General features: G+C 40.5%; 12 protein-coding genes across 14 annotated transcripts; 3 read left to right on the forward strand and 9 right to left on the reverse strand.

The window, feature by feature from the left end:
• The first annotated feature begins 705 nt into the window (after positions 1 to 705).
• LOC108071358 (uncharacterized) lies at positions 706 to 2,400 on the forward strand. The gene is made up of 3 exons (XM_017162100.3): positions 706 to 1,301; positions 1,364 to 1,892; positions 1,954 to 2,400. Exons 1-3 carry the CDS (start codon positions 747 to 749, stop codon positions 2,136 to 2,138), a joined length of 1,269 nt encoding a protein of 422 aa, XP_017017589.1. The 5' UTR covers positions 706 to 746; the 3' UTR covers positions 2,139 to 2,400.
• On the reverse strand, positions 2,380 to 4,009 carry LOC108071359 (uncharacterized). The gene is made up of 3 exons (XM_017162101.3): positions 3,049 to 4,009; positions 2,771 to 2,987; positions 2,380 to 2,712 (listed from the first exon to the last, which is right to left on the reverse strand). The coding sequence occupies exons 1-3, from the start codon at positions 3,889 to 3,891 to the stop codon at positions 2,519 to 2,521; spliced, it is 1,254 nt and encodes a 417-aa protein (XP_017017590.1). The 5' UTR covers positions 3,892 to 4,009; the 3' UTR covers positions 2,380 to 2,518.
• Positions 4,010 to 5,344: 1,335 nt separating this feature from the next.
• LOC108071262 (uncharacterized) lies at positions 5,345 to 7,408 on the reverse strand. Of its 2 annotated transcripts, none has more exons than XM_017161950.3 (4): positions 6,877 to 7,408; positions 6,260 to 6,759; positions 5,832 to 6,195; positions 5,345 to 5,774 (listed from the first exon to the last, which is right to left on the reverse strand). In XM_017161950.3, the coding sequence occupies exons 1-4, from the start codon at positions 7,079 to 7,081 to the stop codon at positions 5,578 to 5,580; spliced, it is 1,266 nt and encodes a 421-aa protein (XP_017017439.1). In that variant the 5' UTR covers positions 7,082 to 7,408; the 3' UTR covers positions 5,345 to 5,577. The 2 variants fall into 2 exon arrangements, with proteins under 2 accessions (XP_017017439.1, XP_070143444.1); XM_070287343.1 differs by lacking the exon at positions 5,345 to 5,774 and having other exon boundaries at positions 5,838 to 6,036; positions 6,102 to 6,195.
• A 638-nt stretch (positions 7,409 to 8,046) lies between these two features.
• On the reverse strand, positions 8,047 to 9,575 carry LOC108071252 (uncharacterized). Its single transcript, XM_017161938.3, has 4 exons — positions 9,371 to 9,575; positions 8,815 to 9,311; positions 8,388 to 8,757; positions 8,047 to 8,309 (listed from the first exon to the last, which is right to left on the reverse strand). The coding sequence occupies exons 1-4, from the start codon at positions 9,573 to 9,575 to the stop codon at positions 8,101 to 8,103; spliced, it is 1,281 nt and encodes a 426-aa protein (XP_017017427.1). The 3' UTR covers positions 8,047 to 8,100.
• Positions 9,576 to 9,807: 232 nt separating this feature from the next.
• On the reverse strand, positions 9,808 to 12,791 carry LOC108071253 (uncharacterized). Its single transcript, XM_017161939.3, has 4 exons — positions 12,549 to 12,791; positions 10,668 to 11,176; positions 10,240 to 10,609; positions 9,808 to 10,184 (listed from the first exon to the last, which is right to left on the reverse strand). Exons 1-4 carry the CDS (start codon positions 12,745 to 12,747, stop codon positions 9,976 to 9,978), a joined length of 1,287 nt encoding a protein of 428 aa, XP_017017428.1. The 5' UTR covers positions 12,748 to 12,791; the 3' UTR covers positions 9,808 to 9,975.
• Positions 12,792 to 13,228: 437 nt separating this feature from the next.
• LOC108071254 (uncharacterized) lies at positions 13,229 to 14,948 on the reverse strand. The gene is made up of 4 exons (XM_017161941.3): positions 14,709 to 14,948; positions 13,979 to 14,481; positions 13,543 to 13,912; positions 13,229 to 13,487 (listed from the first exon to the last, which is right to left on the reverse strand). The coding sequence occupies exons 1-4, from the start codon at positions 14,905 to 14,907 to the stop codon at positions 13,279 to 13,281; spliced, it is 1,281 nt and encodes a 426-aa protein (XP_017017430.1). The 5' UTR covers positions 14,908 to 14,948; the 3' UTR covers positions 13,229 to 13,278.
• Positions 14,949 to 15,752: 804 nt separating this feature from the next.
• Positions 15,753 to 17,421, reverse strand: LOC108071353 (uncharacterized). The gene is made up of 4 exons (XM_017162094.3): positions 17,214 to 17,421; positions 16,583 to 17,085; positions 16,144 to 16,513; positions 15,753 to 16,077 (listed from the first exon to the last, which is right to left on the reverse strand). The coding sequence occupies exons 1-4, from the start codon at positions 17,419 to 17,421 to the stop codon at positions 15,872 to 15,874; spliced, it is 1,287 nt and encodes a 428-aa protein (XP_017017583.2). The 3' UTR covers positions 15,753 to 15,871.
• Positions 17,417 to 19,007, reverse strand: LOC108071356 (uncharacterized). 2 transcript variants are annotated; one of them, XM_041777558.2, is made up of 3 exons: positions 18,607 to 19,007; positions 17,976 to 18,478; positions 17,417 to 17,470 (listed from the first exon to the last, which is right to left on the reverse strand). In XM_041777558.2, exons 1-3 carry the CDS (start codon positions 18,812 to 18,814, stop codon positions 17,468 to 17,470), a joined length of 714 nt encoding a protein of 237 aa, XP_041633492.2. In that variant the 5' UTR covers positions 18,815 to 19,007; the 3' UTR covers positions 17,417 to 17,467. The 2 variants fall into 2 exon arrangements, with proteins under 2 accessions (XP_041633492.2, XP_070143311.1); XM_070287210.1 differs by lacking the exon at positions 17,417 to 17,470 and having other exon boundaries at positions 17,619 to 18,478.
• Positions 19,008 to 19,105: 98 nt separating this feature from the next.
• On the forward strand, positions 19,106 to 20,767 carry LOC108071355 (uncharacterized). Its single transcript, XM_017162095.3, has 3 exons — positions 19,106 to 19,824; positions 19,910 to 20,438; positions 20,501 to 20,767. Exons 1-3 carry the CDS (start codon positions 19,282 to 19,284, stop codon positions 20,683 to 20,685), a joined length of 1,257 nt encoding a protein of 418 aa, XP_017017584.2. The 5' UTR covers positions 19,106 to 19,281; the 3' UTR covers positions 20,686 to 20,767.
• On the reverse strand, positions 19,821 to 22,456 carry LOC138928915 (uncharacterized). Its single transcript, XM_070287207.1, has 2 exons — positions 22,056 to 22,456; positions 19,821 to 21,927 (listed from the first exon to the last, which is right to left on the reverse strand). The coding sequence occupies exons 1-2, from the start codon at positions 22,261 to 22,263 to the stop codon at positions 21,401 to 21,403; spliced, it is 735 nt and encodes a 244-aa protein (XP_070143308.1). The 5' UTR covers positions 22,264 to 22,456; the 3' UTR covers positions 19,821 to 21,400.
• A 98-nt stretch (positions 22,457 to 22,554) lies between these two features.
• Positions 22,555 to 24,216, forward strand: LOC108073154 (uncharacterized). The gene is made up of 3 exons (XM_041777569.2): positions 22,555 to 23,273; positions 23,359 to 23,887; positions 23,950 to 24,216. Exons 1-3 carry the CDS (start codon positions 22,731 to 22,733, stop codon positions 24,132 to 24,134), a joined length of 1,257 nt encoding a protein of 418 aa, XP_041633503.1. The 5' UTR covers positions 22,555 to 22,730; the 3' UTR covers positions 24,135 to 24,216.
• Positions 23,270 to 25,905, reverse strand: LOC138928914 (uncharacterized). The gene is made up of 2 exons (XM_070287206.1): positions 25,505 to 25,905; positions 23,270 to 25,376 (listed from the first exon to the last, which is right to left on the reverse strand). Exons 1-2 carry the CDS (start codon positions 25,710 to 25,712, stop codon positions 24,850 to 24,852), a joined length of 735 nt encoding a protein of 244 aa, XP_070143307.1. The 5' UTR covers positions 25,713 to 25,905; the 3' UTR covers positions 23,270 to 24,849.
• Positions 25,906 to 25,967: the final 62 nt, after the last annotated feature.

Genomic DNA, 25,967 nt, shown 5'->3' on the forward strand with positions numbered 1-25,967 from the left:
GCAAACAAATTATTCGCCAGTTCATTGACAATTGTTTTAATAAAACCAGGAAATGTTTGCTATCGCTGGGGACTACTTCAATTAGAAGCTCATTGTCTAGGTTTTATCAAATATTGTTTATGGTTGTTTTTAATCAGAGAAAAGTTCAACCAACTACCTAGTAGTCGTAGTCTCGTTAAAGCTTTTGATTCAACCTGTGCTATAGTCATGCTTACTGAACAAACTTAAACAAAATATCATGGCGAGAATCTAAACTGCGTTTTTGCCATGATAACCAACATGGGAAAATGTATTATTTGTTTGGTTTGCTAGTGGTGAAATGATTTTAATTAATTTTAGGATTGGCCACAAAATTTATAAAAGGTTATATTTTTTAATTAATAATGAAATAAAGAATAAACTTTCCACTGAGCTTTTTACTGATACCATAATTATAATATTTTGATAATTATAATATTTTGGATTCCATTGTTCCATTCCTGTTCCATTTTTCCTTCTATACTGACGGCTTTTATAAAACTTATTTTTATAATAAAAAATTAAATAAAGGATAAACCTTCTACTGAGCTTTCTAAAGCTTCTATCGATAAGATAGTCTCTATTTCACACTAAATCGTAAAATAACCGAAAAGCTTTAAAAGACTTGCCCAAAAGCTCTTATTATAATGTTTAAAAAGAGCGAACCCCATTCAGTTTTCACCCATAACCAGATCGTAAGTTAATCAGACTTGTTCACCGCCAGAAAAATGCCAGACAACGCAACAGATACGGAATTCAACGCCGACGAGCTGGAGGCGCCCTCTTGGCTGAACGCCCAGTTCATACAGAAGGTTCTCAGCGAATCGGAGAAATCACCGGAATTGGTGGTCACCGATCTAAAAATTACTCCGGCCAGTGCCCAGGGCGATCATTATGCCAGTGTTATGTTCCGGACCACGGCGGAGTACACCACCTCAAAGGGAACCTTCACCAAGCCGCTGATTCTTAAGACAATGCCCGAGGCGGAGGGCCACAAAAAGGATATGCTCTCCGAGTCGCATTTGTTTTCAACGGAGATTGGAATGTACACCAAGGTCCTGCCTGAATTCGAGAGGATATTGCGAAAGGCGGGTGATAATACCAAGCTGTATGTGCCCTGCATTTATCACAGTTTGGAGCCGCGTCAGGTGATGATCTTCGAGGATCTGGTGCCGCAGGGCTACTCTGTGATTCGAGGTCGTCCAGTCACGGAGGAGGAACTGAGTTTCGTCTTCACCAAGCTGGCTAAATGGCATGCAGTCAGCATGAAGGTCATGAATGAGGTGGGTTTTAGCTTTTCACGTTACAAGTAAACAAAGATAACTTTTTTTTATTATTATTCCAGCAACCTGAGTTCCTAAAGGAGTTCAAGTATGGTCTAATTGAGATGCCCACTCTTATGAAGGACCCCATGGTGACCACTGGAATGGCTAACTTTGTTAATTTCCTGGACAAGACACCGGAACTCAGCAAGTACAAGCCGTACTTCGAGAAGATTAAAGATAGCTGCCTTGACAAAATGGCGAATGTTATGACGGAGTACCGAACAAACTTCCAACCCGATGGATACTACGTGCTTTGTCATGGGGACTTCCACCTAAGGAACATGATGTTCCGGCATAATAAGGACACTGCGGCGTACGAGGATGTAATGCTGGTAGACTTCCAGATCTGCAATCTATCTCCCATCACCGTGGACCTCACCTACTCCATCTATATGCTGATGGAGCCGCAGCAGCGTTGGGATCTGGGCAAAGATCTTATCAATCATTACTTCTCTGTTTTGGAGGAAACCCTAAAGAAGGTGGGCTACAAGCCCAAGATGCCCACGCAGGCAGGTCTTTGGGAACAGATTCGCCGCCACAAGTACTACGGTAGGTTTGTAATTATTTTTACTAAGTATTAATAATTAATTTATAACTAAATTGTTTCCAGACTTCTTCCTCATGGCCACCTTTTTGCCCATGATGCTAGCCATCAAGCAAAATGCTTTGAAAATGCATGACATTATTCAGGTTCCGGAAACCAGAGAGAAATCCTACTTTTTCGATTTTTACGTGGAAGACATCAAGCATCTTCTGCGAAAATTTGAGGAATTGGGCTACTTCAAAGATCTGTAGATATGTGTAAGTCCATAAATGAAAGACAGTTGATTATGTCAAAGGCGGAAAAAGCAGGTTTCTGGCTGAGCCGATGTTAGCTAATTGTTTTTTGTACGTGCCCAAAAAAGCTCTTCATAGTTATGTTATCTCTACTATAAGTATTTAGGAATTTGTAGTATATAGATTTATATTTTATAAAAAGTAGTTAAATTTATAGGATACGCTGTATGTGTTAATTTTATAAATAAATCAACTCGGCTTTTTGTAAAACGTTTAACAATGTTTGCTTATTTATTTGTGTGCCAGAAATACTCATGGAAAAACATAGCTTACTCTAAGTGGAAGCCCGAAATACTTTTTAAAGAATGTATAATGCTCAAGTGCTCTCTCTCTATGCCTTAAAAATCCAGGAAACCCGATAGCTCGAACTCCTTGATGGTTCTCTGCAGGAAGGCCCGGTACTTGGGATTCTCCACATTCTCCCGCCGGAACTGATCCCCGCTCTCTGTGCGCGAATTCAGATCCTCCAGGTTCTCAAAGCCAGCGCCCTCTCGGAAAATCAGGGGCGTTAGACAAGTGGCTCCAATCACACCTACAAAAAATTGAAATATTTAATTATTAACTTCTTGCAAAGTTAAGGAAAAACCTACCCATCAAACTGGTGTTGATCAGCTCTATGTGAATCTCCTTGAGGCTGGGAATGTGTCCCTGGTAGTTGAGCTTCTCCAGGGTTTGCTGGAGCACCCTTTGGTACTCCCTGACAATGTACTTGAAGTGAACCTTGCGCACGTTCTCATTTAGGGATCCGTAAAGGAAATAATTAAGATCAATAGCTGGAGATCCTACATAGGACAGCTGGTAGTCCAACTGAAAAATAAACATAATATTTGGTGGTATATTTCCATTATTAATAGTAGTCCGACTTTACCGTAACAACATCATCCGGCTCCTTGGTCTCATTGTTCACATGGAACATAAGATTATTAATCCACAAATCCGTGAGGTTGAAAACCCTAAACTCCTTGCCCGTAGCCTCGAACATGGCCAGGGCATTCTGCAAAACATTCTCCGCCAGCTTAAACATCTTTTCGGTTATCTCCTCGTAACCCTTCCAGTGGGCCACCTCCTCGGCTACACAACGAATGTTTACAGGGAAAAAAGTGAGAAAGTCGCGGCGGTCGGGATTGCGGGAAATAGGAGCCTCGTCAAAGAACTCCAAGACCTGGGGACTCTCCTGGGCAATGATGGCACTGCAGGCATGCAGCTTGGCCACCTTCTCTATGGTGGGCAGCACATAATCCAAGTTGAGCAGGCGACCCCTCTCAAAGTTCTCAAACCCGGAGAGTTGCAAGTCCTCCAGGATGAGGAAGGGTTCCGGGGACTCCGTCGTATAATAGCAAATGGGTGCAATTTTGGTTTGATCTCCGATGGACTGCAGAAGAGCTTGCACCCGTGGCAGTACCTCCTTGTAGGCCAGAATCTCGCGCTTGAAGAGCTTGCTTCGCTGGGCAACTGCGCCAGTCTGTCCCTTCGGATGATCCTTCACAATCACCGAGAACTTGCTCTTGGGCGATGAGCCCCTTTGCAGATTGAAGCTGGCCCGGTGCATCTCACTGGCAAATCCCGCCGCCTGGTCACCCACTTGGGCACTCTTCACCAGAAGCTCGCTTACCACCAGCTGCTCCTCCTTGAAGTGCTCCTTGAGGACATCCTGCAGGAACTCTGCGGTAAGCCACTCCGGTGCCTGATAATTCTTCTTGCCGGTTCCCATTTTGTGTGTAATTTTTGTAATTATTCCAAATTTATTTTTTCCAAGTCACCTGACTGGGAGTAACTGAGCAACTGGCTGGCGGCTCTGGCAATCGAATCAAGAGTGTGGAACAGCCGGCGGAACATGTGACGACTGGGAGCCAGATAAAGCTTTAATGGGAAAGCTCTCTCTGTTGTCAGCTTTGAGCTGGCTTATCAGCTGATAGGGTGTGCTACATAAATAACAATAAATAGTACAGGAGCCGTGTCTGGGGGCACAAGTTTAGACTCTTATTAAAAAAATTTAAAAGATTTTTTAGAGTTATCATTGATAATTTCTTAAACAAATATTATTAAAACTTCTTAAGTGTTGTAAAAAATATTCCTTTGTAATACTAATATAAGAAAATTATTTAAGTTCTCAAAAAGGTAGAACACAAGTTTTATGAATAAATCCTGAAAAATATACAGAACTATAAATATACAAATTCTTTACAATTTTAGAAAGAGGTAATATGGTAAACATCTTTCTTTAATTTGGTTGCCAAACTAAGCGATATATTCCCTTAAAAACACATAGAACTAATGATTATTTATTGCATATCGACTTCAATTTAAATGCAAAGAAAACAATTACAGATACGTCCCTGGCTCTTACTGAAAATGTGTTAAATACATGTGGGAACAATAAAGAGCATATGGCATTGGAACCAATTTTGGGCTGAATGTGGAACGCGTTTTGTGGATTTCGTTAAAGTATATAGTTACCATATCTACGGTATATTATTATTATTAACACGTACAAATACGAATAGTAGAGGAAATATTAATAATGGTTTTGATTGTTTCCATTTATGAAGTACAAATATTATTTAAGATTTTAAATGCTCTTCAATCAATTAGGAATTTAAGTGCTTTATCAATTTATAGAGTAATATTTACAGAATATTATTTAGAACTGTATAACATATCTGATTTTTTGGCTTATTCATTATAATAATTAAATTTATATTATACAAGAAATATATGCATATAATAATAAAATTGCAAGTATCTCTATTGTGTCAATTCTTTTATTTAACACTTTTTCTTTTTTGATTTGTTTTGTTATTTGCTTTATTACTGTATTCAATGGTGATAAACAAAACGTGATCTAAATCGGGGCACCTGTAGTGATAAGCCTACAGATTGCATGAGTTGACAACTGTCTCCTGTGTTTGATTAAATTATTATCACAAAAATGAAAAAGTCAATTGAGATCAGGAGAGAGAGTAATAATTATATGTACAAAGAGCACTATAACTTGTACTCTCTTTGATTAATATATCTTTTATATTTATACATCTTCATTACCTATTTTTTTTTCCAAAATTTGTAGTTAGAAGCTTCAACAGTTCTATAAGAACCCTGTTTTACTGGGTATCCCTTTAAATATGATAAGCAACTTTCCAAATAAAATAATAAAACACACTTCATTTCTTTGGCTTATTTTCTTTAAGAAATATTAACATACTTTGTTGCTAGCTAAACAAAAGATAATTCATTAAGATAGTCAACGTTGCCGCAAAGGCGCTTCCATTAGAGATAAAGATACAGTAGGAATAGATACATTACTGTTCCGGTTTTCAGAATAATTCGCATATATGTTAAATTAAATAGGAAATTGTTAAAAAATCCTTAAAAAGACTTTTTAAGTAGAAGTAGAGTATCATTTAAAGTCCAGAATGCCACGCCTGTAGAGGAAGGGGAATATACTGAGCACAGACCTCACGTAGAGGGGATTCGTGTAGACCTTGGACCGGAAGCAATCCCCCTCCTCGCCAGGCTGCGTGAGCTTCACTAAACTAGCCTCCGTGTCCACGGGCAGCAAGATGAACACCAAATGTGTAAAGGTTGTAAAGTAACCTGAGGGATACAGTTATTATTAATATAAATAAATACAAAAACCAAAACTAAGCTTACCCCAAAATCCGTATTTGATCATTTTCATGTGCAGCTCCCTGAGCATGGGCATTCGTTCGCCGTAATTGAGGATTTTCAGGCAGCGCACCAGATGACTGTGATATATCCTGATGAAACAATCAAATTGCTGGATTCTTATACTATGCTTGGCCGAGCAAATAATCAGCTCCCACAGATCCTGGGCAGGACTGCCCCACTTGCACATCTGGAAGTCCACGAAGCGCAGCTGGTTAATCTCCCCAGACTGAGTATAGCTAAGCATTATGTTACTCGACCAGAAATCTCCATGATTCAGGACCTTGAACTCCTGCGGATTATTGTTGAAGCAGCGGGCATAGGATTGCACAAACTGATCAGCCGTGGGCTAGGAAAAAAAAGATATCGAGATCATCATTCCTTATGCATAAAATATTATTTCAAAGACTCACTATTCGATTCACATACTGCTCGTGATCGGTGAGACCCCAACTGGCCATAGCCGCCTTGTAGCTCTGGACACGCGCTTGGTACGACTTAGATTTGTTGTAGTTGGCGGGCAGGTAGATGCGCTGAAAGTCTTCGGGAAAGGGTCCATTCCGTTGATGCCACACTGCGCTGGCCGCATGGAACTCGGCCAGCTTCTCCAGGACACGTTGCATCTGGGCCATGTCAAATCCCTTGAGGCGACTTATATTGCCATACTTCTTGGTCCTCAAGTCCTCCTGCACTAGGCAGATCCTTCCATTGAGCTCTTCCGCCCAATGGCACTTGGGAGCAAACTTCACCGTAAGTCCGGCCTCCTCGTAAAGCTGCTCCAGCTGCGGAATTATGGTCTCGTACATCATCTTCTCCTTGGGAAAGATATTTAGAGTGTTGACAAAGCCACCATTTCCGCGGACATCGTCCAGCATGGTCTTTACTATGTAAGATTTTTGTTGGGAGAAGCCATCTATCAGGAGGGAGATATATATTAATGTAAAATATTCTTTAAATTTGTAACTCCCTCGTTTTAAGTGAGAATTACTGCTTCGAGCTGTGAATTTTTATTTATTTCGGCTGTGGTTACCTTTCATCTCTATATCGATGACGATGCGCATCAGCAGCGAGGTGTAGGTCTCCCCGGGAGGCGTGGCCGGAATGATCGAGAGGTTGAGGATGCGGCGAAAGTCCCGAAACTCCCGCTTCAATAGCCGCTTGAAGTAGGCCTCGTTGATCCAGCTGGGAATGCTCACATCGTTGGTGGCGCAGAACTTGTTGCTATTATCGGGCATTCTGGCTGAGACTCCGATTCGGACTGGCACTGGGATTCCGCCGGAGTGAGCTCACTGCGGCACTGCCCTCTCGTAGCTCTCGGTCCGAAGTGTGCGCCGCAACTGTTTTGTTGCCTTATCGAGAATGTTTTTCTTGTTCAAAGCGAGACAAGGCGATGTTATTTTTATATATTTTACAGCACGCACAACGAGACGTAATGCCGAGGTGGGTGAGGTGCGCATTTAGTTATCTGCCACTCTGCCAATCGCCCGTCTAACTGGTTCCCCAACTGTCCGGACACTGAGCATCGCCGTCGTCGACGACGCATTTCTGTGCTGGCCCAAAGACTCTCTCGCCGACTGACAAGTGGGTAGAGCTTTGCTTTTATATATTTGTATTTATAAAATGGTTTTTGGGGCTGGTCAAGCAGTGCAACGGCAGGCGCCGTGCTTATCAACGGTCTGTGATGGGAATACCTGATAAGCTGGACAGGGGGAATGCTCAACCTGGAGCACCAGAGCACTGAGAGGAAGCGAAAAGCTCAAGTGGGGCGGTTTTGATATCGTTTATAACACACCAGACGTCTATCAGAGTCAATTGGCTAAAAATATATTCGCTATAATATATAGTATTTGCTGTTATTATTTTTTAATTTAATAAGAGTTCCTTAGTTAAGATTTATTTTTATTAAATAGTATATATATATTGAAATATTTTCTTGAGTTTCTATTTGCCCCACCTCTTAATTTTTTATCAGATAGTTGATAAAGATAAGTTAGGTACGTGACATTAGGGATCTGATTACACTTATCTCTTATCAGAATAAATTTTTAAAATTGTACTAGAACTCTATATAGCTACCCCTAGGTCAACTTAGCTTGTTTTCCACAACCTCCAACTCAAAGACCAGCTGAAAAACTATTCCAAGGTCTTCCGCTTTCAATTGAACTCGAAATAACCAGAATCAATATTCGCACACAATTTATTAAAACGCTTCGACTGCGAGCTGCACTTCGATCGTCACGATCGTCATTGCTAGCTAGTCATCGTAGTCTTCAAAGTTGAAGAGCCCGCGGTTGCTGTAAAAGGGATACAGCTCTCTGATAACCTCCACGTAGGCGGGATTAGTGTACATCCGGGTCCGAAAATTCCGACCCACCTCGTTATTGGACATAATGGTGTGCAAATTGCTTTCCTTGCTGACGTGCAGTAAGTGGGCGGTTAGGTGATTCATAACGCAAAAGAAGGCTGCCGGAATTTAACAATAAAAAAATTATAGTATAAAAATTATAAATTATAATATATTAAATTAAATTTTCAACTCACCATACAGCGTGTTATTCTTCTTGTAGAGGGAAGACTGTAGGTCCCTCAGTTGTGGATACGGCTTCTCATACTTAAGTATGTCCAAGCACTCGATGAGATATTGCCAGTAGATTCTCACAATATTGTCGAACTCCTTGATGCGCAACCCTTTTTCCGCAGAGATGGTAATCATCATCAGCAGATCCTGGGCAGGACTACCCCATTTGCAAATCTGAAAGTCCAAAACGTAAGCTTCCTGAAGATCTCCTTTTTCACCGTATTTGTAGAGGAGATTTGTGGCTGAAAAGTCACCATGAGTCAGGACATTGAAGTCCTTGGGGTCCACATTAAGAGATTCTAAACAGACTTTGGCATACTGATCGGGAGTGGGCTGAAAAGTAAATAACTTACAAGGAGTTTCAAGATTTTTGGAGTATGGAACACATACAAAATTCCTGAGATATTCCTCATCCATGCCCCAAGTCGTCATGGCTGCCTTGAAGTCAGGAGCCTTGACATTGAAGCCTCGCATGCTGTGCTGAATGTTGTCCTTCTTAGCGAATCCATGTTCAAAGTCCACGGGATAGGGACCATGACGATCCTTGTAGACCACACTGGCAGCATGGAGCTCAGCCAGTTTTCGGAGGGACAATCGCATGTGCTCCATATCGATGCCTTTGGTTCGATCCACACTCTGATAGCCCTGCGCTGACAGATCCTCAAAGATGAAGTAGAGATTTCCCTCCTCCTCGCCGATTTCGAGGCACTTTGGATTCAGCTGGACGGGATGTCCTGCCTCGCGGTAGAGTTTCTCGAATGCGGGCAGATAAGTGGAGTACATTTGCTGTTCCTTGTGATAATAGCGAAACTCATTCATTCCCTTGCCACCTTTATCTGAATCCAGAGCAGTCTTCATCACATATGATTTTCTCTTTTTAGTGCCATCTACAAAAAGTCAGCCTTTTGTAGTGTTTTTTACTTTCGGAACTCACTAAATTTCTCACCATTCAGTTCCAGATCCAAATAAACTCGCAGCATGACAGAGGTGAAGTTACCACCAGGTGGTACGGCAGCCACAGGAGTAAACTGCAGAATCCTGACATAATCAGGCTCATCCTTGGCCAGCAAAGGTTTTAGTTTGGACTCGTTTAACCATTTCGGAATAACGAGACTCTCGTTGGGGTTCTCGATCTTTTCGGCAAGCGACATGATATTGAAGTGAGTTGAGATTCAGGGAACACCACGTCGACTTTATCATGGAGCGAGATATCATATCTAGAGATTATTATATGCCAAATTATATGGTCATCATAATACCGTCTCACATATGTATGTACCCCTTTACTAGGACTTACTTATGTAGATAGCTTTAAAGATTTAAAATATTACGATGTATGCTGGTTCCAAGAACCACTTAAAGTAGAATAAGAGGTAGTTTCTTATTTTTTTTTTTATTTATTTGGTGTTACTCTCCTTATAAGCCTCTTAATTTGGCATTAGCATTACCCCTATAAAGGGATTACAACCTACAAGTCTAATCAAGTAGACTCGAGAGTTAAAATCGTACTGATAAGATAAACATGCTGTCGTAAACAGTTTTTACAGAATATCACACTTCATAGTCTTCAAAGTTTAAAATTCCGCGATTGTAGAGGAAGGGATATAGATCCTTCATCACACCTCCTATCGCGGGGTTGGAGAGCATACGAAATCGAAGGCTTTCTCCCTCTTCTGTTTCCGCGGACAAGTTGTGCAGACTGCTGTCCTTGTCAGTGGGAAACAGAATTATGGGCAGGTGACCCATTATGCTGAATAAAACTGCAGGAAATTATTTGTTTAAGTGAGAATCGGATCACAATTTCACAGAGCTTACCATAGAACGAATGGTTCTTCTTGTACAAAGACCTATGTAGGTCCCTTAACTGGGGCAAAGGCTTCTTGAACTTCAGCACCTTAAGGCATTCGATCAGGCGATCCCAATAGATTCTCACAAAATTATCAAACTCCTTTAAGCGAAGGTCATTGGCAGGCGAAAGGATAAGGAAGAAGAGCAGATCCACAGCGGGACTGCCCCACGTTGTTATCTGGAAGTCGATGAGGATGAGCTTGTCCAGGGTACCATCAGGAAGATAGCTGCTCATCAGGTTGCTGGACCAGAAGTCGCCATGATTAAGGACATTGAATTCACTGGGATCCAAATCCAGGGTACTTAGACACTGCGCCCAAAATTGTTCCGTGGTAGGCTGAGAATAATATAAATATAAAAAAAAACCCTAAGATTGATTTACAACTTCCACTTACAAATGCCTTGACATATTTCTCGGCGTCCTTCAAACCCCAGGTAAGAATGGCTTTCTTGAAAGCATTCCTTCTAATATTAAATAAATCTACATGGAACTTCTTAACTTCTGGCTTACGGGTGACGAAACCCTCAAAGAAATCCTTGGGATATGGACCATGCTGCTCCTCGTATACCGCACTGGCTGCATGATACTCCGCCAATTTGTGCAGCGACTTTGTCATGTGCTGCATGTCCAGGCCCTTGGTACGATCCATGTTCTTGAATCTTTTCACTGCAAGATCTTCGAAGATAAAGTAAATGTCCCCATTCCGCTCCTCAGTGTGCAGGCACTTGGGCGCCAATTGTATATCCCATCCTACATCCTTGTAAAGTTCTTCAAAAGCTGGTAGATATGTCTTGTACATCTTGGCCTCTTTGGGAAAAAGGCCAAAGTCGTTGATGTCACTGCCTCCCCGCTCATCCGGAAGCATTGTCTTGAAGATGTACGTCTTTGTTTTGATAGTTCCATCTGGAGAAGAAGAGATAGTTTTGGGCATAGTAGAATTATACAAGGTAGTCCACTTGGAAAAAATAAGCCCTAGTTCGGCTCATCAAAGTGTGCGTGAGACGGGTATAGTCTCAAAGTTTGAGTGAAATGTCAATAGTATGTGTGTTAAACACACTATGTTTATAAGATTGTACATTGGGGCTTAAATTGTTCAATCTCTTTAAAGTTGTTGTTGAGGCAGCTCGTCAATTTTATTTTGGTTTTTCTATCATCGGCAACCGTCTCCAGGGCAATTTTTTTTAAACGTTTGTGCCACAAAAATTGCAGTAAGACATTTTATTTTATTCTACCCTTGCAGGGTATTATAATTTCAGTCAGAAGTTTGCAACGCAGTGAAGGAGACGTTTCCGACCCTATAAAGTATATATATTCTTGATCAGCATCAACAGCCGAGTCGATCTAGCCATGTCCGTCCGTCTGTCCGTTTCTACGCAAACTAGTCCCTCAGTTTTAAAGTTATCTGAATGAAACTCCGCATAAAGTCTTCTATATACTCGAAACGGGCCGGATCGGACGACTATATCATATAGCTGCCATACAAATGTTCGATAAATTTTTAGAAAAAAAATTATAACTTGACTGTTTTTCAAAATTTTTGCATCATTTTTGGGATATGGCCATTTTATGTTATTCCAGTATTTTGGTAAAAATTTTATGAAAATCGGACGACTATATCTTATAGCTGCCATAGGAACGATCGGAAAATGAATAGGAAAAAAATATAACTTCGTTGTTTTTCAACATATTCTTATATACTTTTAGAAATGAGCTTCTTTTATTATTTCAGAATTTTGGTATAAATTTTATAAAAATCGGACAACTATATCATATAGCTGCCATAGAAGCGATCCGTAGATGTAGAGAAAATGTAAAGCTGGGAATGTAAATCTGTAACTGTCAAACTGCAAACATAATAAGTATAGGTAAAATGTAATGAAACTCTGTTTTGTGAGTGTTTTCAGTATTATAATCTATAATATAAACATCAAAACCAATCTGCAAGGGTATACAAACTTCGGCGTGCCGAAGTTAGCTTCCTTTCTTGTTTTTTTATTAACTCAGATTGACAGGAGTAAAATTTGTACACACAATCTACTCAACCCATTGAGTTTATCTCAATGAATAAACACGAACTGTCAAAATAAGCCCTAAAACTCGAACATTTGGGACCAGACTAGACTACCTTGTATAATTCTACTATGGTTTTGGGTTAGTAAAGAAATTAAATAACTTCACCAATTATACTTATATAAATAAAATGTGGAAAGGTGTCAACAACATTATCAAGTTGTTTCTAAATAAAGTACATTGCATATAATTATCTCCAACTTACCCTTCATTTCCAATTTAATGTAAATCCTTAGCATGGTCGAGGTGAAGTTCTCGCCTGGTGGAATCGCCGCCACAGGCGTAAATTTAAGGACCTTTACATGATCCGGTTCGTCCTGAGCCAGCACCTTCTCAAAGTACTTCTCGTTGATCCAATCGGGGATGATCAGATGCTCGTTGGGATTCACTATCTCATCAGTCATAGTTCCGTTCTAGAAGCTTCTCTAAAATGAACCTCTCACTACACCTGCTAGTCGAGAACTAAATTATTTACAAAGGTTCGCTCAGGTTTTATAGGGCCTCTCGGGTATCGTTATCAAAAGTGAATTTCGTTATGTGAGGAACTCATTCAAGTGGCTCAGCTGTCTTATAAGTAATTAAAAATAATATTATGTCAATCATTCGATAATACTTGATTATAATTAACAAATATTTCTATAATTTTTTCTTTAATTATTTCCTATTTCTAGTTTGTAATGAGTTACAAACTTTGGCTTGTGATAAATTAAATGGCTAATAAAAACTATTTTAAAAACAGTTTCAGAGATACTTTTAATTGCGGAAAATAACTGATTTGATATTTATCTGGAGACTATAGGTAATTTAAACCTTTGCCTTGTCCAGGTAACACTCAACATGACACGAGTCTCTTATTTTTCGCACTCAATAATAAACTTTGTTCCGTATTACTTATCTACAATTTATTGGCAGCTATCAACTTGACAAATATCACATCACACATCGTAATCTTCGTAGTTCAGAATACCTCTGTTGTAGAGGAAGGGGTATAGATCCTTCATGACGCTCCCAAAGGCGGGATTGGAGAGCATACGCAGTCGAAGGCTTTCTCCCTCTTCTGTTTCCGCGTTCAAGTTGTGCAGATTGCTGTCCTTGTCGGTGGGAAATAGGATTATGGGCAGGTGATTCAAGAGACTGAAGAAAGCTGCAGAAGAATATTTGTTAGAAATTAAAAATTAACACCTAAATCCAGAATATACCGTAAAAGGAGTGCGTCTTCTTGTACATGGAACTCTGAAGATCCCTGAGCTGAGGCAAAGGCTTCTTGAACTTCAACACCTTAAGGCATTCGACTAGGCGGTCCCAGTAAATCCTTACAAAGTTCTCGAACTCCTTCAAGCGCAAATCCGTGGCAGCCGACAGGATGATGAAGAAGAGCAGGTCTTTAGCCGGACTGCCCCACATAGTTATCTGGAAGTCGATGAGAATGAGCTTGTCGAGGCTGCCATCAGGGAAATAGCTGCTCATCAGGTTGCTCGACCAGAAGTCGCCATGATTAAGGACATTGAATTCACTGGGATCCACGTCCAAGGTACTGAGACACTGGGCCCAATACTGTTCCGTGGTGGGCTAAAAGATGTAAGAAAAGCGGATAAGTTACGGGTCAAGTTAAAGGTTTCAATCTTAAATCCTTACAAATGCCTTGACGTAGTTCTCAGCGTCCTGCATGCCCCAGGTAAGCATGGCTTTCTTGAAGGACTTCTCCTTGAGATTGAAGCCATCTACGTGGAACTTTTTAACATCTCGAGTGACAAATCCCTCAAGGAATTCCTTTGGATAGGGACCATTCTGCTCCTCGTACACTGCACTGGCTGCATGATACTCTGCCAATTTGTGCAGCGCCCTCGTCATGTGATCCATGTCCAGGCCCTTTGTACGATCCACATTCTTGAACTGCTTCACGCTCAGATCCTCGAAGATGAAGTGGATGTCCCCATTCCGCTCCTCAGTGTGCAGGCACTTGGGCGCCAATTGTATATCCCATCCGGCATCCTTGTAAAGTTTCTCATAAGCCGGGAGATAGGTCTCGTACATCTTGGCCTCCTTGGGAAAAAGACCAAACTGGTTGATATCATTGCCTCCACGCTCATCCGGAAGCATTGTCTTGAAGATGTATGTCTTGGTTTTGATAGTGCCATCTGCAGAAGGTTTAAGCGGGAATTAATAAAGAAGGTTTTGGACAGGAAAGGAAGAACTTATTTGAAGCTTAGTTATTTTATTTAAACCTAGTTAAAACCACAAGTCTAAAATGTATAATTGTTAGACTTACTCATAATTATGTGTTTGTATAACCAATAACCACAATTTTTCGCATACTTCACCAATAGTTATACAAGCTTTTCGCATATGGTTATCAATAACTCACCTTTCATTTCTAATTTAATGTAGATCCTCAGCATGGTCGAGGTAAAGTTCTCGCCTGGTGGAATCGCAGCCACAGGCGTGAATTTTAGGACCTTCACATGATCCGGTTCGTCCTGAGCCAGCACCTTCTCAAAGTACTTCTCGTTGATCCAATCGGGGATGATCAGATGCTCGTTGGGATTCACTATCTCATCAGTCATAGTTTCGCTTTGGTTACAACCTCTCCCGGCACCTGCTAGCACAGAACTGAATTTTTTACAAATGCTCAATGGAGCTTTAGTGGGATTTTTATTGGGGTTTCTTATCGTCACCGAATGTCATTTCGGTTTGTTTTTATAATTATCATAATAACAGCTCAATCTTATCAAGCTTGCTAATTGTATTTTGTATTGTATTGCTAATTGTATAGTTTTTTATTGTAATTTTACAAAGTTTTTCGCTCCAAAAAATAGTGATTAACTACTCACCATTAAGAATGTATGTATATTCGAAATTTCCTTAACTCAAAATTGATTGTTCTTTGCTTTTATTTAGGTAGAGTATTTATTGGCTAGAAAAACATTATTTGTTTGACCTTGCCAATCAATAATCAGCAATTGACAGAAGGCTTGGCGTTACCCCACGCGCCTATTCAACACTGATTAATCAGTATTTGGTTGCGATAAGCAAGTATGTATATAAATTTAGTTATGAACAACAATCGTTTTATTTGTATAATTTCACCACATATATTTCAATTTAATTTTGAATTTGGTTGCTCCAGGAAGAAAGAGTTCATAGATAGGGAATACTATATATAATTAACTCAAAACACGCATGCAAACAATATAAATACTGTTCTTAGAGAACTTTTTGCACAATCACTATCACCACGACAATCGTTAGAGATAGTAATTATTTTCCGGGGCTTTTGTTTTGTTTGTTTTCATATCTCAACACACAAGTCTAGCCAGTCATCATGATGGTTTGGCCTAGGGTTAGACGTCATCACCTAAATGTTTGATGAATTCGTTGAGGCAGCTTAATAGGGTCAATTAGAAAGCGATTTAAAAATACCTTAAATAACTTGCTTTTATTAAAGTGATGAAATTGTTTTGTTTACTAAAACAAGTCTTTAGACCTTCCAGAATATAGTTATATTTCAGTATATTTGAGATCTATAAATTATTGGTAGTCGCTGAAGTTAAAGATGCCGCGATTGTAGAAAAAGGGATATATCTCCCTCATGAGACTGCAAAACGAAGGATTTGTGAACAGGCGCAGGCGAAACTTGTCACCTTCCTCATCGTCCCTGATAAGGGAATGCAAGTTGGACTCCTTGTCCGAGGGAAATTGGATGACAGGCAAATGATTAAAGATGGCAATAAAGGCTAAAAATATATATAGTAAATATATGATATATATTTGAAAATATTTTTCCTGCAAATTAAACCCACCGTATATAGTATTGTTTTCCTGATACAACGAAGTCTGAAGATCGCGCAATTTGGGCAGAGGCTTCTGGTACTTTAATAGCTTCAGGCACTCCACCAGTCGCTCCCAATAGATCCTCACGAAGTTGTCGAATTCCTTGAGCTTGATATCCCTGGCCGCCGAGAGAGTGATGAAAAACAAAAGGTCCTGGGCAGGACTGCCCCATTTGCACAGCTGAAAGTCCACCATGATCATCTCATTGATTTCGCCATTGGTCAGATAGTTGCACATGAGATTACTGGACCAAAAGTCGCCATGGGTGAGCGTGTTGAAGGCCTGGGGATCCGCACTGAAATTGCTTTCGCACATCTTCACATACTGCTGGGCGGTGGGCTATGGAAATGGATCAACTTCAGTACTACATATGTAGATCGAATATTTATAAAGCTACAAGTGACTCACAAAACTCTTCAGGTACTTTTCCTGATCTTCTAAGCCCCATCCATCCATGGCCTTGTGATAAGACCTGGCCTTTACATTGAAGCCTTGCTCGTGCAGCTCCAGTTTGTCCTTGGCAATGAATCCTTCCTCAAAATCATCGGGATAAGATCCATTTTTCCCCGCATATACAGAGGCTGCCGCATGGAATTCAGCCAGTTTTCGTAAAGATCGCTTCATGTGGGCAAGGTCCAGACCCTGAATGCGATCTACATTTCTAAACTTTTTCACTCCTAGGTCCTCGAATACAAAGTGAATGCCATTCTCCCTCTGATCTGTATGTAGACACTTGGGCGCCAGCTGAATCTGCTCTCCAGCGGCACGGTAGAGCTCCTCGAAGGCGGGCAGGTAGGTCTGGTACATCATTAGCTCCTTGTCGAAAATGCCACCCTCACGGATCTCCTTGCCACCACGATCCTCCGCCAGCATGGTTTTGAATATGTAAGTCTTGTGTTTGGTATTGCCATCTGCGGGGAGAGTCAAATAAAAGAGACAATTGGGATGGGATAGGGTATAATTTGATATATGTATACTTTGCGCAATATTTATGTCTAATTTCATTATCTTTGTTTTAAAACCATTAAGCTCTTCTTACCCCTCATTTGAAGATCAAAGTGAATTCTCAGCATAATCGAAGTGAAATTCTCGCCCGGCGGAATCGCAGCTACCGGCTTGAAGCTCAGTATCTTCTCATATTGGGGCTCGTCTTTATTTAGAACCTGCTCAAAGTATTCCTCATTTATCCACTTGGGTATCTCCAAGTGTTCATTGGGATTAGTAATATTATCTTTGCTGTTAGCCATATTCTTTTGTAATCTTTGCAATGTTTACGATCCAGAGTTTCTCTTTCTACTGAGTCGTTGAAGTTGGTTACACGGTTTTAAACAGGGATTGCAAATAAGAGTTATGAGTAAAATAAAAGTTATTACCAAAAAATTGAGCTGGAAAGATGAAATTTTTAGGCATACCATAATTTTTGAAGGAGTTCTCAAAAATAAAATAAACTTTTATAACCAATTTTTATTTTTTAATTGCGCTTTAACTCTTATTTTTAAATATTAATAAAAAAGTTGTAGAATAATTATTATTTTTCAATTTGTATATAAAAGTTGAGTTATAACAATTATTTTCAATTTTTAAAATAATAATTGAAAATTAAAATTATTCTCCAATTTTTATTTTAAAAATTGAAAATAATAGTTATTCTCCAATTTTTGTTTTAAAAATTGAAAATAAAAATTGAATCGCAATAACTTTCCAACGGAGCGGTATATCTTAAAGATTTATATATGTAATTAATCTACGCTTCAATACCTTTCGTTTGATGTAAATATTTATAAAGCTACAAGTGACTCACAAAACTCTTCAGGTACTTTTCCTGATCTTCTAAGCCCCATCCATCCATGGCCTTGTGATAAGACCTGGCCTTTACATTGAAGCCTTGCTCGTGCAGCTCCAGTTTGTCCTTAGCAATGAATCCTTCCTCAAAATCATCGGGATAAGATCCATTTTTCCCCGCATATACAGAGGCTGCCGCATGGAATTCAGCCAGTTTTCGTAAAGATCGCTTCATGTGGGCAAGGTCCAGACCCTGAATGCGATCTACATTTCTAAACTTTTTCACTCCTAGGTCCTCGAATACAAAGTGAATGCCATTCTCCCTCTGATCTGTATGTAGACACTTGGGCGCCAGCTGAATCTGCTCTCCAGCGGCACGGTAGAGCTCCTCGAAGGCGGGCAGGTAGGTCTGGTACATCATTAGCTCCTTGTCGAAAATGCCACCCTCACGGATCTCCTTGCCACCACGATCCTCCGCCAGCATGGTTTTGAATATATAAGTCTTGTGTTTGGTACTGCCATCTGCGGGGAGAGTCAAATAATAGAGAAAATTGGGATGGGATAGGGTATAATTTGATATATGTATACTTTGCGCAATATTTATGTCTAATTTCATTATCTTTGTTTTAAAACCATTAAGCTCTTCTTACCCCTCATTTGAAGATCAAAGTGAATTCTCAGCATAATCGAAGTGAAATTCTCGCCCGGCGGAATCGCAGCCACCGGCTTGAAGCTCAGTATCTTCTCATACTGGGGCTCGTCTTTATTTAGAACCTGCGCGAAGTATTCCTCATTTATCCACTTGGGTATCTCCAAGTGTTCATTGGGATTAGTAATATTATCTTTGCTGTTAGCCATATTCTTTTGTAATCTTTGCAATGTTTACGATCCAGAGTTTCTCTTTCTACTGAGTCGTTGAAGTTGGTTACACGGTTTTAAAGCAAATTAAAATTGTGCCAAAGCGTGGATAAAAATAGTTGAGAGTTAAGAGAGAGCTTTATACTGAACAATTTGATAGTTGTCAGCGTGACTCAATGGTTTATGGTTTTAAATAATATTTTATATTTGTTGAGAGAACTTTGTAAAGCTTTTAAGCTCAAATGAACATCAAAATAATCGAAAAAGCGTGCGCGATATTAGTTCCCATTGAACCTTTTGTGGTCAGGTGTTGCTTGAAGAGCCCCCAGAAAAATAACAAACTGATAACAATTTCGCCAAGCTGAGGGCCTATTACATTTACACAGAAAGCTCAAAAACAAAAATGTTTAAATAGAACAAACTCTCCCACACCATAGTTAGTTTACTTTCAAAGCAGTTTTGACAATATGGCCGAGGAAAGCTTCAATGCCGACGAATTGAATCCGCCAGAATGGCTGAATACTCTGTTTATTACAAAGGTGCTGATTGGTCATGAAAAGGCGCCTGAACTCAAAGTGATAGACCTGACCTTCGCGCCAGCCAGTCCCAAGGGCGATCACTATGCCAGCATTATGTTCCGGGCCAAGGTGAAGTATACCACCCAGAAGGGAGAGTTCACAAAGTCGCTGATCATCAAAACAATGCCCGAGGAGGAGGGTCTCAAGAAGGACTTGTTTGCCGACTCTCCTCTGTTCATAACAGAGATTGGCATGTACAGCAAGGTCCTGCCGGAGTGCGAGCGGATCCTTCGCGAGGTGAAGGACAATGCCAGACTGTATGTGGACTGCATCTACCACAGTCTAAGCCCGAAGCAGGTGATCATCTTCGATGATCTCGTGGAGATGGGCTACACTGTGGTGCGGGATCGTTGGCTCACGCAGGAGGAGATTTGTAGTGCCTACGGCAAGCTGGCCAGAATCCAAGCAATTAGCATGAAAATGATTAATGAGGTGAGCAGAATAGAGATTTTTAATTTTTACTCTAAAATATTTTATAAGTATTAAGTTTTTATAAAATCGTGTACCCTAATTGTAGCGGCCCGATTACCTTAAGGACTTCAAGAACGGCATGTGTGAAATGCCCGGCCTGATGGACAGTCCTATTATAAACGCCGGCATGGCTCCGTTTATTGAATTTTTGGGCAGCACTCCGGAACTTAACAAATACCAGGCCTATTTTGAGAAGATAAAACTCCGGTACAAGGAGCGACTGCGACAAACCATGCAGGAGTATCGTAACAATCCTCAACCGGATGGTTACTACGTGCTCTGCCATGGGGACTACCACTGCCGGAACATGATGTTCAAGCACAACAAGGAAACCGGAGGCTTTGAGGATTGCATGTTGCTGGACTTCCAGGGCTGCAATGTCACTCCCATGGCCGTAGATCTAATATACTCAATATACATGCTGATGGGTCCAAAACAGCGCGCTGAGGAGCTGGAACACCTGCTCAAGTACTACTTTACGGTTCTGCTGGAGACTCTCCGAAAGATCGGTTACCAGGGAAAAATGCCCACTCCCCTGGGGTTCTGGGCGGAATTCAAGCGGCATAGATACTATGGTTAGTAGGAAAGTTTTTTGGTAAATATTACTGTTGAATAATTCGGATTAATTTCTTTTCAGAGTTCCTTATGGTAAGCACCTTCCTACCCATTTCTGTGGGTCTCAGAACGTACAACTTTGACATAGAGGAAATGCTTTACAATGACGAAACCAGGCGGAAATGCTATCATCTCAAAGAATACGTCGTAGATGCCAAAAAGATGCTAGAGAGATTCGAGAGATCAGGCTACTTTGAAGATCTATAAAAAAGATATTAGCTTAGGAAAACTAACTGATTGATAAATAGATTTAAAATAAAAAGAATTTAATTCTCTTTTAGCGATAAAAGTATTCTGTGTTTATAAACAAAATAATAGCTCCTTTCTTTTTGAATTTATACCTACTATATTTATATTTAAGAAACTGAAACAAATCTTGAAGATTGTTGCTATAGCAACCCAGCAATTTTGCGAATACTCTCTTCTCTCACTGCTTTTGAATCAATACAACTGAGAGAGAATCAACAAAAGCTCATTTGTATCTCAGCGATTAAAGCTCTTTCCATCTTTTGCATTTCGACTCGAAATTCTCTTTTGAAAACCACTTAAACTTATTGTAATTGATGAGCTTTGGCCAGGTTGATCTCTTTGGGTGAACGCAACAAGTTAGCAATTAAAATGTCTGTAAGTACTGATAAAACTACCTACAATAATGATGAGTTGGTGCCACCACAAAAGTTAGAAACCATCATCATCCCCAAGGGAGAGCAGCATTATGTTCAAGGCCAAAGTAAAGTATTCCACAGAAGGAGACTTCGGCAAGTCAAAGGAAGACTTCATCCAAAGACTAAGCACAGAGTTGAAGGATTTTCGAAATAATCCCAAGACGAGAGTACTGGGTGCTCGGCAATGAAGATTTCCATCTTCGAAACTGTATGTTACAGTACCAAATGGGATCTTTCCAGGACTATTTGCCTCAGGATTATCGTTGGAAGCATTGACTCACAAAACTCTTCAGGTACTTTTCCTGATCTTCTAAGCCCCATCCATCCATGGCCTTGTGATAAGACCTGGCCTTTACATTGAAGCCTTGCTCGTGCAGCTCCAGTTTGTCCTTAGCAATGAATCCTTCCTCAAAATCATCGGGATAAGATCCATTTTTCCCCGCATATACAGAGGCTGCCGCATGGAATTCAGCCAGTTTTCGTAAAGATCGCTTCATGTGGGCAAGGTCCAGACCCTGAATGCGATCTACATTTCTAAACTTTTTCACTCCTAGGTCCTCGAATACAAAGTGAATGCCATTCTCCCTCTGATCTGTATGTAGACACTTGGGCGCCAGCTGAATCTGCTCTCCAGCGGCACGGTAGAGCTCCTCGAAGGCGGGCAGGTAGGTCTGGTACATCATTAGCTCCTTGTCGAAAATGCCACCCTCACGGATCTCCTTGCCACCACGATCCTCCGCCAGCATGGTTTTGAATATATAAGTCTTGTGTTTGGTACTGCCATCTGCGGGGAGAGTCAAATAATAGAGAAAATTGGGATGGGATAGGGTATAATTTGATATATGTATACTTTGCGCAATATTTATGTCTAATTTCATTATCTTTGTTTTAAAACCATTAAGCTCTTCTTACCCCTCATTTGAAGATCAAAGTGAATTCTCAGCATAATCGAAGTGAAATTCTCGCCCGGCGGAATCGCAGCCACCGGCTTGAAGCTCAGTATCTTCTCATACTGGGGCTCGTCTTTATTTAGAACCTGCGCGAAGTATTCCTCATTTATCCACTTGGGTATCTCCAAGTGTTCATTGGGATTAGTAATATTATCTTTGCTGTTAGCCATATTCTTTTGTAATCTTTGCAATGTTTACGATCCAGAGTTTCTCTTTCTACTGAGTCGTTGAAGTTGGTTACACGGTTTTAAAGCAAATTAAAATTGTGCCAAAGCGTGGATAAAAATAGTTGAGAGTTAAGAGAGAGCTTTATACTGAACAATTTGATAGTTGTCAGCGTGACTCAATGGTTTATGGTTTTAAATAATATTTTATATTTGTTGAGAGAACTTTGTAAAGCTTTTAAGCTCAAATGAACATCAAAATAATCGAAAAAGCGTGCGCGATATTAGTTCCCATTGAACCTTTTGTGGTCAGGTGTTGCTTGAAGAGCCCCCAGAAAAATAACAAACTGATAACAATTTCGCCAAGCTGAGGGCCTATTACATTTACACAGAAAGCTCAAAAACAAAAATGTTTAAATAGAACAAACTCTCCCACACCATAGTTAGTTTACTTTCAAAGCAGTTTTGACAATATGGCCGAGGAAAGCTTCAATGCCGACGAATTGAATCCGCCAGAATGGCTGAATACTCTGTTTATTACAAAGGTGCTGATTGGTCATGAAAAGGCGCCTGAACTCAAAGTGATAGACCTGACCTTCGCGCCAGCCAGTCCCAAGGGCGATCACTATGCCAGCATTATGTTCCGGGCCAAGGTGAAGTATACCACCCAGAAGGGAGAGTTCACAAAGTCGCTGATCATCAAAACAATGCCCGAGGAGGAGGGTCTCAAGAAGGACTTGTTTGCCGACTCTCCTCTGTTCATAACAGAGATTGGCATGTACAGCAAGGTCCTGCCGGAGTGCGAGCGGATCCTTCGCGAGGTGAAGGACAATGCCAGACTGTATGTGGACTGCATCTACCACAGTCTAAGCCCGAAGCAGGTGATCATCTTCGATGATCTCGTGGAGATGGGCTACACTGTGGTGCGGGATCGTTGGCTCACGCAGGAGGAGATTTGTAGTGCCTACGGCAAGCTGGCCAGAATCCAAGCAATTAGCATGAAAATGATTAATGAGGTGAGCAGAATAGAGATTTTTAATTTTTACTCTAAAATATTTTATAAGTATTAAGTTTTTATAAAATCGTGTACCCTAATTGTAGCGGCCCGATTACCTTAAGGACTTCAAGAACGGCATGTGTGAAATGCCCGGCCTGATGGACAGTCCTATTATAAACGCCGGCATGGCTCCGTTTATTGAATTTTTGGGCAGCACTCCGGAACTTAACAAATACCAGGCCTATTTTGAGAAGATAAAACTCCGGTACAAGGAGCGACTGCGACAAACCATGCAGGAGTATCGTAACAATCCTCAACCGGATGGTTACTACGTGCTCTGCCATGGGGACTACCACTGCCGGAACATGATGTTCAAGCACAACAAGGAAACCGGAGGCTTTGAGGATTGCATGTTGCTGGACTTCCAGGGCTGCAATGTCACTCCCATGGCCGTAGATCTAATATACTCAATATACATGCTGATGGGTCCAAAACAGCGCGCTGAGGAGCTGGAACACCTGCTCAAGTACTACTTTACGGTTCTGCTGGAGACTCTCCGAAAGATCGGTTACCAGGGAAAAATGCCCACTCCCCTGGGGTTCTGGGCGGAATTCAAGCGGCATAGATACTATGGTTAGTAGGAAAGTTTTTTGGTAAATATTACTGTTGAATAATTCGGATTAATTTCTTTTCAGAGTTCCTTATGGTAAGCACCTTCCTACCCATTTCTGTGGGTCTCAGAACGTACAACTTTGACATAGAGGAAATGCTTTACAATGACGAAACCAGGCGGAAATGCTATCATCTCAAAGAATATGTCGTAGATGCCAAAAAGATGCTAGAGAGATTCGAGAGATCAGGCTACTTTGAAGATCTATAAAAAAGATATTAGCTTAGGAAAACTAACTGATTGATAAATAGATTTAAAATAAAAAGAATTTAATTCTCTTTTAGCGATAAAAGTATTCTGTGTTTATAAACAAAATAATAGCTCCTTTCTTTTTGAATTTATACCTACTATATTTATATTTAAGAAACTGAAACAAATCTTGAAGATTGTTGCTATAGCAACCCAGCAATTTTGCGAATACTCTCTTCTCTCACTGCTTTTGAATCAATACAACTGAGAGAGAATCAACAAAAGCTCATTTGTATCTCAGCGATTAAAGCTCTTTCCATCTTTTGCATTTCGACTCGAAATTCTCTTTTGAAAACCACTTAAACTTATTGTAATTGATGAGCTTTGGCCAGGTTGATCTCTTTGGGTGAACGCAACAAGTTAGCAATTAAAATGTCTGTAAGTACTGATAAAACTACCTACAATAATGATGAGTTGGTGCCACCACAAAAGTTAGAAACCATCATCATCCCCAAGGGAGAGCAGCATTATGTTCAAGGCCAAAGTAAAGTATTCCACAGAAGGAGACTTCGGCAAGTCAAAGGAAGACTTCATCCAAAGACTAAGCACAGAGTTGAAGGATTTTCGAAATAATCCCAAGACGAGAGTACTGGGTGCTCGGCAATGAAGATTTCCATCTTCGAAACTGTATGTTACAGTACCAAATGGGATCTTTCCAGGACTATTTGCCTCAGGATTATCGTTGGAAGCATTGACTCACAAAACTCTTCAGGTACTTTTCCTGATCTTCTAAGCCCCATCCATCCATGGCCTTGTGATAAGACCTGGCCTTTACATTGAAGCCTTGCTCGTGCAGCTCCAGTTTGTCCTTAGCAATGAATCCTTCCTCAAAATCATCGGGATAAGATCCATTTTTCCCCGCATATACAGAGGCTGCCGCATGGAATTCAGCCAGTTTTCGTAAAGATCGCTTCATGTGGGCAAGGTCCAGACCCTGAATGCGATCTACATTTCTAAACTTTTTCACTCCTAGGTCCTCGAATACAAAGTGAATGCCATTCTCCCTCTGATCTGTATGTAGACACTTGGGCGCCAGCTGAATCTGCTCTCCAGCGGCACGGTAGAGCTCCTCGAAGGCGGGCAGGTAGGTCTGGTACATCATTAGCTCCTTGTCGAAAATGCCACCCTCACGGATCTCCTTGCCACCACGATCCTCCGCCAGCATGGTTTTGAATATATAAGTCTTGTGTTTGGTACTGCCATCTGCGGGGAGAGTCAAATAATAGAGAAAATTGGGATGGGATAGGGTATAATTTGATATATGTATACTTTGCGCAATATTTATGTCTAATTTCATTATCTTTGTTTTAAAACCATTAAGCTCTTCTTACCCCTCATTTGAAGATCAAAGTGAATTCTCAGCATAATCGAAGTGAAATTCTCGCCCGGCGGAATCGCAGCCACCGGCTTGAAGCTCAGTATCTTCTCATACTGGGGCTCGTCTTTATTTAGAACCTGCGCGAAGTATTCCTCATTTATCCACTTGGGTATCTCCAAGTGTTCATTGGGATTAGTAATATTATCTTTGCTGTTAGCCATATTCTTTTGTAATCTTTGCAATGTTTACGATCCAGAGTTTCTCTTTCTACTGAGTCGTTGAAGTTGGTTACACGGTTTTAAAGCAAATTAAAATTGTGCCAAAGCGTGGATAAAAATAGTTGAGAGTTAAGAGAGAGCTTTATACTGAACAATTTGATAGTTGTCAGCGTGACTCAATGGTTTATGGTTTTAAATAATATTTTATATTTGTTGAGAGAACTTTGTAAAGCTTTTAAGCTCAAATGAACATCAAAA

Source organism: Drosophila kikkawai, chromosome 3R (genome assembly GCF_030179895.1).
Source record: "Drosophila kikkawai strain 14028-0561.14 chromosome 3R, DkikHiC1v2, whole genome shotgun sequence".
Lineage (NCBI taxonomy): Eukaryota > Metazoa > Arthropoda > Insecta > Diptera > Drosophilidae > Drosophila > Drosophila kikkawai.

Coding starts and splice junctions, on each gene's coding strand:
- LOC108071358 (XM_017162100.3), top strand. CDS start 747: ATGCCAGACAACGCAACAGATACGGAATTCAACGCCGACGAGCTGGAG. Junction 1,302..1,363: donor GCATGAAGGTCATGAATGAG/GTGGGTTTTAGC, acceptor TTATTATTCCAG/CAACCTGAGTTCCTAAAGGA. Junction 1,893..1,953: donor TCGCCGCCACAAGTACTACG/GTAGGTTTGTAA, acceptor AATTGTTTCCAG/ACTTCTTCCTCATGGCCACC.
- LOC108071359 (XM_017162101.3), bottom strand. CDS start 3,891: ATGGGAACCGGCAAGAAGAATTATCAGGCACCGGAGTGGCTTACCGCA. Junction 2,988..3,048: donor AGCCGGATGATGTTGTTACG/GTAAAGTCGGAC, acceptor TTTATTTTTCAG/TTGGACTACCAGCTGTCCTA. Junction 2,713..2,770: donor GATCAACACCAGTTTGATGG/GTAGGTTTTTCC, acceptor AATTTTTTGTAG/GTGTGATTGGAGCCACTTGT.
- LOC108071262 (XM_017161950.3), bottom strand. CDS start 7,081: ATGCCCGATAATAGCAACAAGTTCTGCGCCACCAACGATGTGAGCATT. Junction 6,196..6,259: donor AGCAGTATGTGAATCGAATA/GTGAGTCTTTGA, acceptor TTTTTTTCCTAG/CCCACGGCTGATCAGTTTGT. Junction 5,775..5,831: donor GATCAAATACGGATTTTGGG/GTAAGCTTAGTT, acceptor TGTATCCCTCAG/GTTACTTTACAACCTTTACA.
- LOC108071252 (XM_017161938.3), bottom strand. CDS start 9,575: ATGTCGCTTGCCGAAAAGATCGAGAACCCCAACGAGAGTCTCGTTATT. Junction 9,312..9,370: donor TTTGGATCTGGAACTGAATG/GTGAGAAATTTA, acceptor GACTTTTTGTAG/ATGGCACTAAAAAGAGAAAA. Junction 8,310..8,387: donor GAAGAATAACACGCTGTATG/GTGAGTTGAAAA, acceptor AAATTCCGGCAG/CCTTCTTTTGCGTTATGAAT.
- LOC108071253 (XM_017161939.3), bottom strand. CDS start 12,747: ATGACTGATGAGATAGTGAATCCCAACGAGCATCTGATCATCCCCGAT. Junction 11,177..12,548: donor CATTAAATTGGAAATGAAGG/GTAAGTTGGAGA, acceptor CTTCTTCTCCAG/ATGGAACTATCAAAACAAAG. Junction 10,610..10,667: donor AGAAATATGTCAAGGCATTT/GTAAGTGGAAGT, acceptor TATTATTCTCAG/CCTACCACGGAACAATTTTG.
- LOC108071254 (XM_017161941.3), bottom strand. CDS start 14,907: ATGACTGATGAGATAGTGAATCCCAACGAGCATCTGATCATCCCCGAT. Junction 14,482..14,708: donor CATTAAATTAGAAATGAAAG/GTGAGTTATTGA, acceptor AACCTTCTGCAG/ATGGCACTATCAAAACCAAG. Junction 13,488..13,542: donor GAAGACGCACTCCTTTTACG/GTATATTCTGGA, acceptor ATTCTTCTGCAG/CTTTCTTCAGTCTCTTGAAT.
- LOC108071353 (XM_017162094.3), bottom strand. CDS start 17,421: ATGGCTAACAGCAAAGATAATATTACTAATCCCAATGAACACTTGGAG. Junction 16,514..16,582: donor AAAAGTACCTGAAGAGTTTT/GTGAGTCACTTG, acceptor CCATTTCCATAG/CCCACCGCCCAGCAGTATGT. Junction 16,078..16,143: donor GGAAAACAATACTATATACG/GTGGGTTTAATT, acceptor ATATATTTTTAG/CCTTTATTGCCATCTTTAAT.
- LOC108071356 (XM_070287210.1), bottom strand. CDS start 18,814: ATGGCTAACAGCAAAGATAATATTACTAATCCCAATGAACACTTGGAG. Junction 18,479..18,606: donor CTTTGATCTTCAAATGAGGG/GTAAGAAGAGCT, acceptor CTCTCCCCGCAG/ATGGCAGTACCAAACACAAG.
- LOC108071355 (XM_017162095.3), top strand. CDS start 19,282: ATGGCCGAGGAAAGCTTCAATGCCGACGAATTGAATCCGCCAGAATGG. Junction 19,825..19,909: donor GCATGAAAATGATTAATGAG/GTGAGCAGAATA, acceptor CCCTAATTGTAG/CGGCCCGATTACCTTAAGGA. Junction 20,439..20,500: donor CAAGCGGCATAGATACTATG/GTTAGTAGGAAA, acceptor ATTTCTTTTCAG/AGTTCCTTATGGTAAGCACC.
- LOC138928915 (XM_070287207.1), bottom strand. CDS start 22,263: ATGGCTAACAGCAAAGATAATATTACTAATCCCAATGAACACTTGGAG. Junction 21,928..22,055: donor CTTTGATCTTCAAATGAGGG/GTAAGAAGAGCT, acceptor CTCTCCCCGCAG/ATGGCAGTACCAAACACAAG.
- LOC108073154 (XM_041777569.2), top strand. CDS start 22,731: ATGGCCGAGGAAAGCTTCAATGCCGACGAATTGAATCCGCCAGAATGG. Junction 23,274..23,358: donor GCATGAAAATGATTAATGAG/GTGAGCAGAATA, acceptor CCCTAATTGTAG/CGGCCCGATTACCTTAAGGA. Junction 23,888..23,949: donor CAAGCGGCATAGATACTATG/GTTAGTAGGAAA, acceptor ATTTCTTTTCAG/AGTTCCTTATGGTAAGCACC.
- LOC138928914 (XM_070287206.1), bottom strand. CDS start 25,712: ATGGCTAACAGCAAAGATAATATTACTAATCCCAATGAACACTTGGAG. Junction 25,377..25,504: donor CTTTGATCTTCAAATGAGGG/GTAAGAAGAGCT, acceptor CTCTCCCCGCAG/ATGGCAGTACCAAACACAAG.